The sequence below is a fragment of the Trypanosoma conorhini genome, assembly GCF_003719485.1.
Source record: "Trypanosoma conorhini strain 025E chromosome Unknown Tco_14.4_contig_00405, whole genome shotgun sequence".
NCBI classification, from domain to species: Eukaryota; Euglenozoa; class Kinetoplastea; order Trypanosomatida; family Trypanosomatidae; genus Trypanosoma; species Trypanosoma conorhini.
Window position 1 is genome coordinate 1 of NW_021704495.1, and position 11,864 is coordinate 11,864.

Consider the following 11,864-nt stretch of genomic DNA (forward strand, 5'->3'; position numbering starts at 1 on the left):
AAAAAGCAAAACAAAAAAAACGAAGGAAAGAAAAAAAAAACGGTAGGAGGGGGCGGGAGAAAAAAAAAAGGAAAGAAGCGCGGGGAGGGGAGGCCGCACCGTGCCGGCCCCGCCCCTCCTGCCCCTTGCCGCTTTTTCTCCCCCGCTCCGCCGCCCGTGCAGCCGGTGGTGTTCCTCGTCTTTTGCCCTCCCCACTTCGTGTTCCACCGCCGTTTCTTTCATCCCGTTCCACTTTGCTTCTTTTCTTTCTTTCACGCTCCCGCTCTCTCTCTCTTTCCCACTCTGTGCGTCTGTCCTTTTTTTTGTCGGCTTTATTCCTCCCCCCCCTCCCCCTCCTTTTTTTGTGCGTTCGCCGCCGCCGCCGCCGCCCCTTAACGGCGGTCCACAACCTCCAGCTTGTCCAGCACCGTCTGGTGCACGGAGCGGACCTGCGAGCCCACGACCATCTGCTCCGCAACGGAGTCTATCTTGGCGCGCTGCTTCGTCTCGCTGATGAGGCTGGCGAGCCACACCTCCGCATCGGCGGTGCTCATGCCTAGCTTCTCCGCCACGTACGGGATGGACACGACGCAGTGGGTCATCATGTAGCGGGCAAAGATGAGGCGCCGCGCGTTCTCCACAATGTCGTGCGCGTGCAGGCTGAGGAAGTAGTCGCCCAGCGCCGTCGCGCGCACCTCCGGCAGCAGCGCCAGTGCGTCCTCAAAGGACTGCCGGTTGAGAATCGCGTGGACGAGCTGCGTGATGGGGTCGGAGTACTCGTAGATGCTTGCCACCATCGCCGCGGCGCTTCGCAGGGCCGAGCGGCGCTGCTTGTTGAGAATGGCGGCGGCGCAGATGTAGCGCAGGTAGTGCGGGCACACTGTCTCCACCACGCTCTGATACACAAAGTTTGTCTTGAAGTCAAAGACAAAGTTCAACAGGTGCGTGGAATACTGGTTGCCGCCCTTAAAGAAGGGAAAGAGCACCCAGTGCAGCAGCCAGGCCCGCTCCCGCGTGGTCGTTGTGTTGGCGACGCGAAAAATATCCTCCTCAAAGACGTCGGCGTTTTGCTGCCGCCGCAGCTTCTCCGCCACCGCAATGGCCGAGGGCCAGTTGCAGGTGCACATGTCACTCACCAGCTTGCCCCAGAGCAGGGTGTGCTGGTCCAGCTCGTAGCCCACCACGCACTGGCAGAGGGAGAGCAGCTCGGAGGCGTCGGTGTAGCGCGCGGCGTCGTAGTAGAGGTACGCTAACTCCATCACCGCCGTCATGACGCCGCGGGTGATGCCCTTGGACTCCAGCACGTCGCGGGAGAGCTCACGGTTGCTACGCAGCGCATCAATCTCGCTTGCGGTCAGCTTAAACTGATACGTGCTGTTCTCCGTCTCACTCCTCTCAAAGAACTCGTCAAGCGCCGGTCGGGCGCGCTGGGCGGTCTCCTTTATTTTGCGTTCCTGCTCCGCCGACACCTCGCCCTCGGCGGTGAGCGCCGTCGTCGCCTGCACGGCGCGGAGGGCGTCGGCCACGTCGAACCCCTGCTCGTCGTAGAAGTAGAGCAGGCCCAGCGCCAGGTGCTTGTCAAGGTGTGGCAGCAGACACCGCAGCATCTCCGTCATTGTCCCTCGCCCTCTCTCGCCCTTTTTGTGCGTGTGTCGCTCAGACAGACTTATTTCCTGCAGGGGATATATATATATATGTCCTCGGATGGAGGCACGCACACGCGCGTGGATACGCAGCGGGTTTGCACAGACAGCGAGACAAGCGAAAAAGACAAAGACGCACATCGAAGCTCGAGAGGCGGCACGGCAGATTGGGGTGGGGCGGGCGAGGCTGCGTGCGTGCGTGGACGCTGCCCCCCCCCCCCCCCGCGCAGTCACGGCGGATGCGGAGGTGCAGGCCTCCCTCGCCGCCCAGGGGGGCGTGGAGCTCAGAGTGCAAGAGAAATGCCAGAAACAACAACAACCACAAAAACAACAACCACAACAAAGCGCCTCTATAAATGTAAAGAACAACTACAGGAAAACACAGTAGGAACCAACGACAGAAACAAACAACACAAGCAACAAAGACCACGATGACGCAGAAAAAAAAGAAGAGAATAATAGCCCTGGAAGCTATAAGCGTCTATGACGAATGTGCCTCAGATACGTACATGCAGGGATATATGCATATGTACATGTATGTATATATCTTTCACTCTGACCCTCGTCTGCTTAGGAACGAATGAGCTCGAGTAGGTCACCGTAGATGTTCTCACAGTAGTTGTTCTCTGCCGCAATCTCCAGCAGCATGTCATGTAACTTCAGCTTGTCCTCCACCGCGGCCTGCTGCTGCCGCAGACTGCGCAGCTGATGCACCTTGCGGTCCAGCTCATTCATGAGGTTGCGCATGCGCCGGCTGAGCTCCACCGTGTCCGCGCAGGGGTCACTCAGCGCCGCATTGCAGTCCTGGTACTCCCGCCGCATCGCGAGGGTCTCGCGAAGCAGCGAACGACACACCGCCGCGAGGTGACGTCCACTTCTCGTCCCAGCATGACTCAAGGACTCTGAGGTGGCGTTGCTTTCCTCTACGTGACGCATCGGCGTGGAGGGCAACGAGGACGTCGGCGCCGTTTTCTCCCTCGCCAGAAACGTCATTGACGGCGAGCACGAGCGCAGAAGCGGCATCGGCTTGAGCTCCCCGGGAGTGTCCATGCCGCAGCGTGGCGGGCTCTCTAGTCGTCGATCCATCGGGGACGTAATGCCACGGCGCCGGTAGTACAGCCGAGGCTTGTAGTAGTTCTGCCGCTCCACCGTCGACACAATCGCCGCGATGTGGTGCGAGGCGGGGGCGGTGCTGTGGCACTGGTCGGGCAGCCCGGCGGGGAGAAACGCCTTCTCCAGGCCGCAGCTCAGGCCCTGCCTCCGGCTGTGCCGCTCCTGCCGCCGGGCCGCCGCCGCCGCGCGTGCGCGCTGCTGCTCTGCCTCACACCGAAGCTGCTGCAGTTCCTCGTTGAGCACCCGCTGCCGCCCCAACACCTCGCGCAGCTGCATCTCGTGCCACGCCTTCTTCTGCTGCGCGAGATCGGCGTCGGTGCGGACAGCCTTGAATTGTTGCTGCAGCTCCACCAGCTCGCGCTGCAGCGCCTCCTCCCGCTCCTCCAGCTGCTGCTGCCGCGCCTGCATCTCCGCGCGACAGCTCCGCTCCCGCTGCAGCCGCAGCGACGCCAGCTGCTCGTTGGCGCTTTCGTTCTCCACCAGCAGACGCTGCAGCTCGTCGCGCAGCTGATCCTCCGCGGCGGCATGGATGGCGCGTTCCTTCTGCAGCAGCAGCGTGAGCTCCGCGCGGTGTCGCTCGAAGCTGCTGCTGGCCTTTTTCTCTAGGGCGGAGTACAACTCCGCGTCCTCCTGCACCGACTGCAACTTCTGCCGGAGATCACCCAGCGCCTCCGTCACGGAGGAGGTCGACAGATCGAAGTCCATTCGCGCCGGTCCTCCCCCCGCTACCACCACCTCGCTGGGGCCGCGCGAGGCAAAAGCAGAAATCCCCCGCACATACACACACAGAAAGAGTGAGAGAGAGAAAAGAAAAAAAAAAGGGGAGGGACAGGAAAAAAACAGATACAAACAAAGAAAAAACGGCGTATAACGTCCCCGGCATTTGTGAGCGGGTGTTGATGGGGCCCACGTGAAATGTGGTGGAGGGCAATGCAATAAAACACATCGGGAGGGTGTTGGTGGTAAAAAGGCCTTTTTTTTTCCTTTTCCTCTGCTTCGCTTCTTCCTTGCGCCCTCCCTGCAGTACGGCACCGTGTCTGCCTCCCCGCCTGCGCCCTCGTTCGGGTAGAGAAGGGCCCGCACACGCACGCTCCGTCGGCGCCCTCGTTCGTTCCTTGCAGTAAAGAAGTGGGGGAGGGGGAAACAAACAACAACGACAACAGGCAGACAAACAGACAAGCAAAAAAAAAAAACAACCGTCCGCCCATTTCCTCCACGTGGATCCTTTTTCACTCACCTCGCTTTATAAAACTTCTTCCTTAGCCTCCCTTCTTTCTTCGCTTTTTTTTTTCCTTTTTTCATTCTCTGTCGAGGTTGACTCCGTTACCTCCCTCATCGCCTTACAAGTCAGCTCTCTCTCCCTCTCTCCTTCTTCTGATGTCTACTCCCAGGGCTTCCCCGCCTGCGCGTGGGGTGGCGGGCGTCGGCCTCCCCTTCCCCCTCCCGCCCACGTCGCCTAGTCCTCATCCTCCTCCTGCTCAAGAAAGGCGCGCACGCCGTCAATGAAGCCCAGGCAGCTGAGCGCCACGCGCAGCATTCCCTCCTCGCGAGCGGCCTCCTCATCGTCCTCGGCGAGGCCCGGAGGCTCCTGCGCCAGCCTGCGCATCCGCGCCCCGAATTCCACGAGGGATTCGCCCGTGACGATGCAGTACCCACGCTCGTCGTACAGCTCGTCGTCGCAGCCGTTGTAGAGGCACTCCATCAGCTGCGGTCCGCGCAGGTGCAGGAGGCAGTTGCTGTCACCGATAGCCGTGCAGGTGGCCCGTAGGATCGCCTGCATCTCCTCGATGCCGGTCACCATCTTCATGTAGAAGGGGTGGCACCACCGCCCAAGCAGACTACTCACCGCCTCAATCGCGGCGATCGGGTCGCTGCTGTGGGCATGCGTCGCCAAGACGTGCGCCAAAAGCTGCTCTGTGACAATGAAGCAGAGATCACTATTGTTGCAGCGAAAGGACAGGCGGGTGTTCTTCATCTGCAATATGCAGTGCGACATGTGGGAGGGATCATGCAGTGCCTGACGCACGAGCTCCGCCACCGCCTCCTTGAACCCCGCCATCTTTTCGTCGTCGTCGTCATCGTCGTCGTCGTCATCGTCGGAGTCCTCGCCTGTCTCGCATGGAACCGGGTCCCGCACAAAGAGCTCCCGCGTCGGGACAATGCTGCTGACCTGCCGCAGCTGCACAGCACCACCGTCGTCCCCGTCCTTCGTCATCCCCTCCTCGCGGCGGGCGAGCCTGCCGTTGGAAATCACCCTGTCCTGCAGAACAACACCCTGCGCAGGCGAACTACCGTCTCCGACGCAGTTGCAGTGTGGGACCACACCAATGGTGGAGCCATGACCCACGATGCAGTTCGACACCTCCGCCTTGTCGTTCACGACGACGTTATAGCCAAAGAGGGAGCGACTCAAGAAGCAGCCGCGCCCGACGACCGTCCCGTCCAGAAGCACGCAGCCAATAATAGTGGACCCCTCGCCAATCCGAACGCCTTTTCCGAGAACACTTCCACGCACCACGGTGGTGGGCGATACCACGGCTTGCTCGCCAACCACAACACACGGTCCACAGGTGTTCGAGAGCACCTCCGCCTTCTTCTGGTGCAGGTAGACGCTCTGACAGTGTGGCGACACCGCGTAGCGGCATCCGTCGCCGGCGAAGCTAGACTCACGCGTGAGCGGGAAAAAGCGGCGGAAGCAGACGTCAATGTTGACTTGGATGTACGACCTAAGACTGTTGATGGGCTGAATAATGTCCATGGGCGCCGCCACGGCCTGGATGCCGAAGACGTTGCCAAACAACTCCTGACTGGCGAGGAGACTGACAAAGAAGCCGTGCTGGTCCACCGTGTGAAAGGTAAAGAGTGACAAGGCCCCTGCGGAACAAAAAAAATAACCCGTGGGCACCAGATCTGTCCGCAGAGAAAGATTTTCCTTGACGCTAAAGCACACCTTCATGGGCTCCGTCACCTCGTCTTGCTCCAGACGCACCATATTTCTCACAACCCCGGTAGACTTTTCCAATGCGAACATTGTCACGTGGCTCGGCAGGCATTCTGGAGCCATATGTGGACGTCGATCCACCGCACGAATATCCACGCCAACGAAGCTAGCTGGGTCACGCTCTAGTAGCGCGTTGCTTGTCGCCCGCTCCTGCTTATTGAGCTCCCCCACAAGCACGTCGTGGAGGGTGTCCTCCAGGAGAGGCTTTACCGACGCACAGAGCATGGTTGCCGCATAGTTTTTAATCGTCGTCGCGCGCTGCAGGTGTGTCTCGAAGAGGTCCGACAAATTTCGCATCGACGCAACCGCTTCAATCGGCACAAACAGAAACGATGAGTTCTGTTGTACGATGTTTTGCTCCAAAATCTGCGTTGTGGCGTCAAAGAGCCTCGTCATCTTACGCGTGCTCGCCACCACCTCCACCTTAAACTCCGTCCCCTTCTGCCCCGGTTCGTTGCAGGCGGTGCGGTTCCCCTGCAGGTGCTGGCACACCGGCGTCACGGACTCGCTATTGAGCAAAATGTAAATCTCACTCGCCCCGTTCCTCGCGAGGTTCTCGAGGAGGTAGTCGATGATGGGCGTGTTGCAGATCGGCAGCAGGGCGAAAGGAAGCCCCTCCGCCGGGGCGACAGGAAAGAGGGGGTGGGAGGCGGCGTCGAACACCTCGCCAACAATAACCACCACAAAGGGCGTGGTGCGGCGCTTTCGCCCCGGCTCCACCACGCTATGCGTGGCGGCGAAATCCATCACCACACCTCTTTACTATTATACCCAGATTGGGTTGCTCCCGCGTTCCCTCGATTTTTCCCTCACCTCCGCCTCCTGCTGCCGCTGCCTTCCTCCTTCTTTTCTTCCTTGTTGTTGTTTCTTCTTTGCCTTTTGCTTTTGCCTCTTCTTGTTGTCGCGGCCGTAATCTGCACCTACGAACGCCGCCCCACCCCCGGTCACGGAGACTGCAAGAAGAGAAAGGGAGGAGGATTGGGCGGCCGGCGCCGCAGCCGGAGGGCGTCAGCGCGGAGTAAGAAAAACAGACAGCACAATGTCACGCATCCACTTTTTTTTTGTTTTGGCGATAAGAAAAGAGACGGAGGTTGGCCCCGCAAGAACGGCCCAAGCAGTCACCGACCCCAGACGCCTTTAGGCCTCTTTCTCTCACCACAGGATTCACTCGTGCATGCCTTTATTGCACTCACTCACATTCCTCTTACCACGCATCCGCCCATCCACCCCATTTATTACCGCCACGTTGGTCTATGGGGATACTCCTCCACTATCTCTCTGTAGTCGGGAGTATTGACGCACTTTGTCATTCTTTCTTTCTTTGGTTCTTTCTTCTTTGTATGGTTGTTGTCTGGGTGGGAGGGCGAGGCGCTGTTCTGTACTTGTTTAATCACTGAAGTCATACGAGGAGGAGTCGCTCGACGCCGCATCATCCTCGTCCTCCTCGTCAGACAAAGAGTCTTCATCGCTGCTGCTGCTGCCGCGGCGCCGCTTCCTGGAAGCCTGCGGCTTCTGCAGCCGTGCGGGCGGCCGCTTTGCCGCTGGCGCGGGAGCCGACTTCTTCTGCTCCACGTTACTGACGCCAAGCAGCACAAGATCGTCGTCCGCGTCCTCGTCAAGCACCTTCACCTGCCGCGGTGCAACCGCCGTTGCCGCTGATGTGGCGATGGCGGCGGTGGGCCTCGCCGCCGTGCGTGTGAGGGCCTCAATGCCAAAGTCGTCGATGTCAAAGTCGTCGGTGACGATGGCCTTCGGCGCCACCTCCGTCTTGGCGCGCTTGGCGCCCGTGTCCCTCGGCCGCCGCGGCGCCCGCTTCGCCGCCGGCTTCTTCGCCCCGCCGCTCGCCCTGCCCCCGTCGCCGTCGCCGTCGCCGTCGGGCCGCCAGTCGTCGCTGGCGTCGCTCAGGAAGCCGTCGTCGTCGCTGTCGTCGTCGTCGTCGGAGCTCCGCCGCTTGCGCCGCCGCGCCGCGGGTTTGCGGCCGGGCGGTGGGTTTTTGGCGGCACCGTCCGCGTCGCCCTCCGCGCCGGCCTCCGCGCGTGCCGCGCGTCCAACTTTCTTCTCGGCCTTCACGACTTCCTTCGCGAGCGTCTGCCGCGCCTTGTCGGAGAGCAGCGGCACACGCAGCCGCCGTGGGTCGAACGGCCGCTTCTTCTCCATCTTCTTCCGCCGAATGGAGGCAATCTCCCTCATCCGGCCCTCGAATAGCTTCTCAATGCGCGGGCGTAGCTGGTTGAGGTCCGCCACCCACAAATCCTTCGGCGTTCGCTTCTCCAGCGTGGCGAGTTCGTCGCGCGCCTTCTGCAGCTGCGCCTGCAGCCGCGCAATCATCTCCGCCGTCAAGCTCCAGAGCCGCATGCCCAGCAAATAGTCGTAGTCCCGCGCGGCCTGCCGCACTTCGGGGGCCTCGCCGCCGTCCGCGTCCCCCTCCGCATCCAGCGCGGGCTGCAGCATGAGAAGGACGTCCTCGGAGGTGGCGTCCTCCGCGCCCTCTTCCTGTTGAATTGTGGTGGAGCTCATCTTCTTCTTTTGGTGCGGCGGAAACGGGGCGTAGCCGCGCTGACGCAACTCCTCCAGCAGCTCCCGCTTGCGCCGCCGCGTGACGACGAGGCGGCCGTCCACCACCTCCGTCACGAAGCGAACCATGTTCTCCAGCTTGGACGCGACGGCGCGCAGGTCACCGATCAAAAAGTCCCGCCGCTTCGCGTAGTACTCGAGGCGCACCAAATAAAACTCCTTTAACACCGCCTCCGCGTCGAAGTACTTTGTGATCTGCCCCTCCCTGTCGAAGGCGATGATGTTCGTCGCGTGGATGTACTCACGCAGCTGCAGCTTCTCCTCCACGCAGCCCTGCGCCACCCACTGCCGGAGCACCTCGGGGTGCAGAAAGACCTCGAAGTCCACCGTCACGTCGGTGTTGTGCTCGCGGTACTGCACCACCACCTCCTTCTCACGCAGCTCCTCCAGAAACTTCTTGTACGCCTGCGTCCAGGTCCCAATGGGCAGCTCGGTGATGTGCACAACGCCGTCCGGCCGCACGGTGGCACAGCCCAGGGAGACAAACTTCCCCTTTTCCCTCTCCTCAATGGTGCCGGTGAAGCCAAAGTACCACGGCTTCATCGGCCGCACCTCCTCCCCCCGCAGCAGCCGCATCAAGTTGTCGATGACGTCAAGAGGGGAGTAGTTGGGGATGTTCGTCGCAAACCCCGTCCCGATGCCGGAGGTGCCGTTCACCAGCACCATGGGGATCACCGGGACGTAGTAAAACGGCTCCACGGAGAGGCCGTCGTCGTCCTTGTAGTCGACGACAAAGTCGTCCGAGGCGTGGTAAATGCAGCGCGCCAGGTCTGTGAGGCGAGTGAAGATGTAACGCCCCGCGGCGTGGTCCTTGCCGCCCTGGAGCCTGGTACCAAACTGACCGTCCTGCTGCAGCAGTGGAACGTTGTTGGCGCCCACAAAGTCCTGGGCGAGCCCAACGATGGTCTGCACCAGCGACTGCTCCCCGTGGTGGTACGCCGCGTGCTCAGAGACGTAACCGGCGAGCTGCACCACCTTGATGGACCGGGTGAGGTTGCGCTTAAACGAGGAAAAGAGAATCTTGCGCTGGCCGGGCTTCAGGCCGTCAATCACGCTCGGGATGGAGCGCTCGCAGTCGGCCACCGAGAAGAGAATCAGCTCCTTGTCCACGAACTCCGAGTACCGCACAGTCCGGACGTTGTAGTTCATCGACTCATTCACGTTGGTGTTCGCCTTAAATTGCGTGATCCAGTGCTTGCGCTCCTCCACCTTATCCTTCGCGAAGGCCATGACAATGCGGGCCTCATCGCTCGCGTCCTCGCGCACAAAGTCGAGGCGGTGACGATCGATGTTCTCAAAGTACTCGCGTCCCTCCTTCGCGCCGGAGGTACCCAGACCCTTGTAGTACCGTATCTCGTAGTTCCTGATGCCGTCGCCAATGGCGTTCTTCCACTCAAAGTAGTCTGGCATGGAGAAGAAAGAAACGGCGCGGTCGTCGCCGTCGCCGCGTCCTTTCCTACGCGCCTTGACAATCGGCGTGATGAACTGCTGCAGAAACCCAGGCGCCTTCAGTAAACCCGGCCAGTAGTGGTGAATCATGTTGATAATGAGCCCCTTGATGTGGGAACCATCATGATCCTGGTCGGACATAATCATCAGGTGCCCGTAGCGAAGTCCCTCCACACTGTCGTGCCTTTTGGAAATATCAAGTCCCATAATCTTACTGATCGCCTGAAACTCCGCACACGCCATGACTTTCTTCAGTGTGGCGTCACGCACGTTGAGGGGTTTCCCACGCAACGGAAAGACGCCAAAGTAGTCGCGGTCCTTGACGGCGAGTCCGGCCGTGCAAAGCGCCTTGGCAGAGTCGCCCTCGGTGAGGATGAGGGTGCAACGGTGGCCGTGCTTTCCGCCCGCCTCATTGGCGTCGTCCAGCTTGGGAATGCCCAGGATCTGCTTGCGGTCGGCGTTGCGCAGCTTAGAGGATATTTCACGCGTCAGCTTGCTGTTCGCCATCTCCACCGCCCGCTCCACCACACTCGACTTCAGGATGCAGTCAATCATGGAGGGGGGGAGTTCGCAGGTGGAGCCAAAGCGGGCCCGAGGGGTGTTCAGCGTCTCCTTCGTCTGCGAGTCAAAGCCGGGGTTCTCCACGAGGCAGTTGATAAAGACGAAGAGGTGGGGCCGAATCATGTGCGGCTTCACCTCCGTCTTGCTCTTGCGCTTCGCCTGCTCCGTCACCTTCGCAATGACTTGGTCGGTGATATACCGCACGTGGGTGCCGCCCCGCGTGGTGGCGATGGAGTTGACGAAGCTCACCTGCTGGAAGCCGATGTTTGACACCCGCACGCACACCTCCCAGCGGTCATTCACGCGGGCGTAGCTCGCCGTCTTCCGCTCCTCGCCCATCATGGGGTAGAGGTCGACGTACTCGAGAAAGGAGGAGCAGGCTATCTTCGTGTCGTTGAGGTAGCAGCGCAGCGACTTGTCTGTGCAGCCCGCCACGTCGTAGACGCGGCGCCGCATCATGTGCACCATGTCCTCGCCGAAGCCCTGCAGGTTGAACTTCGCGAAGTCGGGGTAGAAGGTCACGACGGTGTAGTCCGCCCCGTCGCACGCGGTGATGACGGGCTCCTCCGACTCCAGCATGTTGTTCCGCCACCGCATGAAGAACTTCTTGCGGGAGCGGCTGTGCACCGTCTCCACCTCAAAGCGGGAGGAAAAGACGTTGGTGAGCTTCGCCCCAAAGCCGTTGCGACCCCCGGTGACCTTCGCCTCGCTGTCGTCGTAGTTGGAGGACGTCAGCAGGTAGCCGAAAATCATCTCCGGCACCCACAAGTTGTGCTCGCGGTGCCGCTGCACAGGGATGCCCTCGCCGTTGTTGTACACCCGCACCATCCCCCGCTCGGCGTCTATCCAGACCTTAATCACCGTCTGACCGAGCGGGTCCCGCACCTTGTTGTCGGCGGCATTGACGAGAATCTCGTCAAAGATTTTGTAGAGCCCGGGCGTCCAGGTGCACTTTCGCAGCTTCATGACGCTCTCCGCCTCGTCGTAGATCCACATGTCATCGGTGACGGGCTCAATTGTGCCAATGTACATGTCAGGACGGGCCAAGATGTGCTCATGCTGCGTCTTCTTTTGGTAAATCTCCTCCACAGTCCGGTTCGTCATGTCTCGGTTTGATTGAATGCTTACTTGTCTTTCTCTCACTCCTTGTGTGTGTGTGTGTGTCTGTATGCTTGCCCCACCGCCTGCGAACGCTGGTGTCGCTGACGCGCGTGCAGGCAAGAGAAAGGCGCAGATACAAACAAAAACTACGGCGTACCTGCCGCCGCGCGGAAGCACCTCTTCCGTAGTTATATGCGTATATATAAATATAAATATATATATATTTAAGTGTGTGCGTGTGGTTATTCTACTGTTAGTGCGGGCCCGCCCTTCTTCTGCCTCCCGGCGTCCTTGGTGCTTCGCTGCTGTGCCAGAAGAAGCAGTGCGGAGGGCGGAGGGGAGAGAGGGTGGACGCCGCGTTTGTTGTGTTGTGTCAGGCCTCACACCGAGCACGGCAGGCCAACCAGAAGAAGAGATGGAAGGAAAAAGGAGGAGGAAAAAAA

General features: G+C 60.5%; 4 protein-coding genes across 4 annotated transcripts, besides 11 other annotated features; all 4 read right to left on the reverse strand.

Annotated features, from left to right (window-relative positions):
- Positions 1-40: a sequence feature (A-rich).
- A 203-nt stretch (positions 41-243) lies between these two features.
- Positions 244-284: a microsatellite.
- A 66-nt stretch (positions 285-350) lies between these two features.
- Positions 351-369: a microsatellite.
- A 2-nt stretch (positions 370-371) lies between these two features.
- Positions 372-1,595, reverse strand: Tco025E_06206 (putative eukaryotic translation initiation factor; the record flags this gene model as incomplete). Its single annotated transcript, XM_029373094.1, has 1 exon — positions 372-1,595. The coding sequence occupies one exon, from the start codon at positions 1,593-1,595 to the stop codon at positions 372-374; it is 1,224 nt and encodes a 407-aa protein (XP_029226777.1).
- A 335-nt stretch (positions 1,596-1,930) lies between these two features.
- Positions 1,931-2,045: a microsatellite.
- Positions 2,046-2,192: 147 nt separating this feature from the next.
- On the reverse strand, positions 2,193-3,440 carry Tco025E_06207 (uncharacterized protein; the record flags this gene model as incomplete). The annotated part of the gene is made up of 1 exon (XM_029373095.1): positions 2,193-3,440. One exon carries the CDS (start codon positions 3,438-3,440, stop codon positions 2,193-2,195), a length of 1,248 nt encoding a protein of 415 aa, XP_029226778.1.
- An 82-nt stretch (positions 3,441-3,522) lies between these two features.
- Positions 3,523-3,596: a sequence feature (GA-rich).
- A 280-nt stretch (positions 3,597-3,876) lies between these two features.
- Positions 3,877-3,932: a sequence feature (A-rich).
- A 55-nt stretch (positions 3,933-3,987) lies between these two features.
- Positions 3,988-4,040: a microsatellite.
- A 151-nt stretch (positions 4,041-4,191) lies between these two features.
- Positions 4,192-6,483, reverse strand: Tco025E_06208 (translation initiation factor eIF-2B subunit epsilon; the record flags this gene model as incomplete). Its single annotated transcript, XM_029373096.1, has 1 exon — positions 4,192-6,483. The coding sequence occupies one exon, from the start codon at positions 6,481-6,483 to the stop codon at positions 4,192-4,194; it is 2,292 nt and encodes a 763-aa protein (XP_029226779.1).
- An 88-nt stretch (positions 6,484-6,571) lies between these two features.
- Positions 6,572-6,636: a microsatellite.
- A 406-nt stretch (positions 6,637-7,042) lies between these two features.
- Positions 7,043-7,074: a microsatellite.
- A 48-nt stretch (positions 7,075-7,122) lies between these two features.
- On the reverse strand, positions 7,123-11,424 carry Tco025E_06209 (DNA topoisomerase 2; the record flags this gene model as incomplete). The annotated part of the gene is made up of 1 exon (XM_029373097.1): positions 7,123-11,424. The coding sequence occupies one exon, from the start codon at positions 11,422-11,424 to the stop codon at positions 7,123-7,125; it is 4,302 nt and encodes a 1,433-aa protein (XP_029226780.1).
- Positions 11,425-11,467: 43 nt separating this feature from the next.
- Positions 11,468-11,491: a microsatellite.
- A 119-nt stretch (positions 11,492-11,610) lies between these two features.
- Positions 11,611-11,648: a microsatellite.
- The last annotated feature ends 216 nt before the right edge of the window (positions 11,649-11,864 follow it).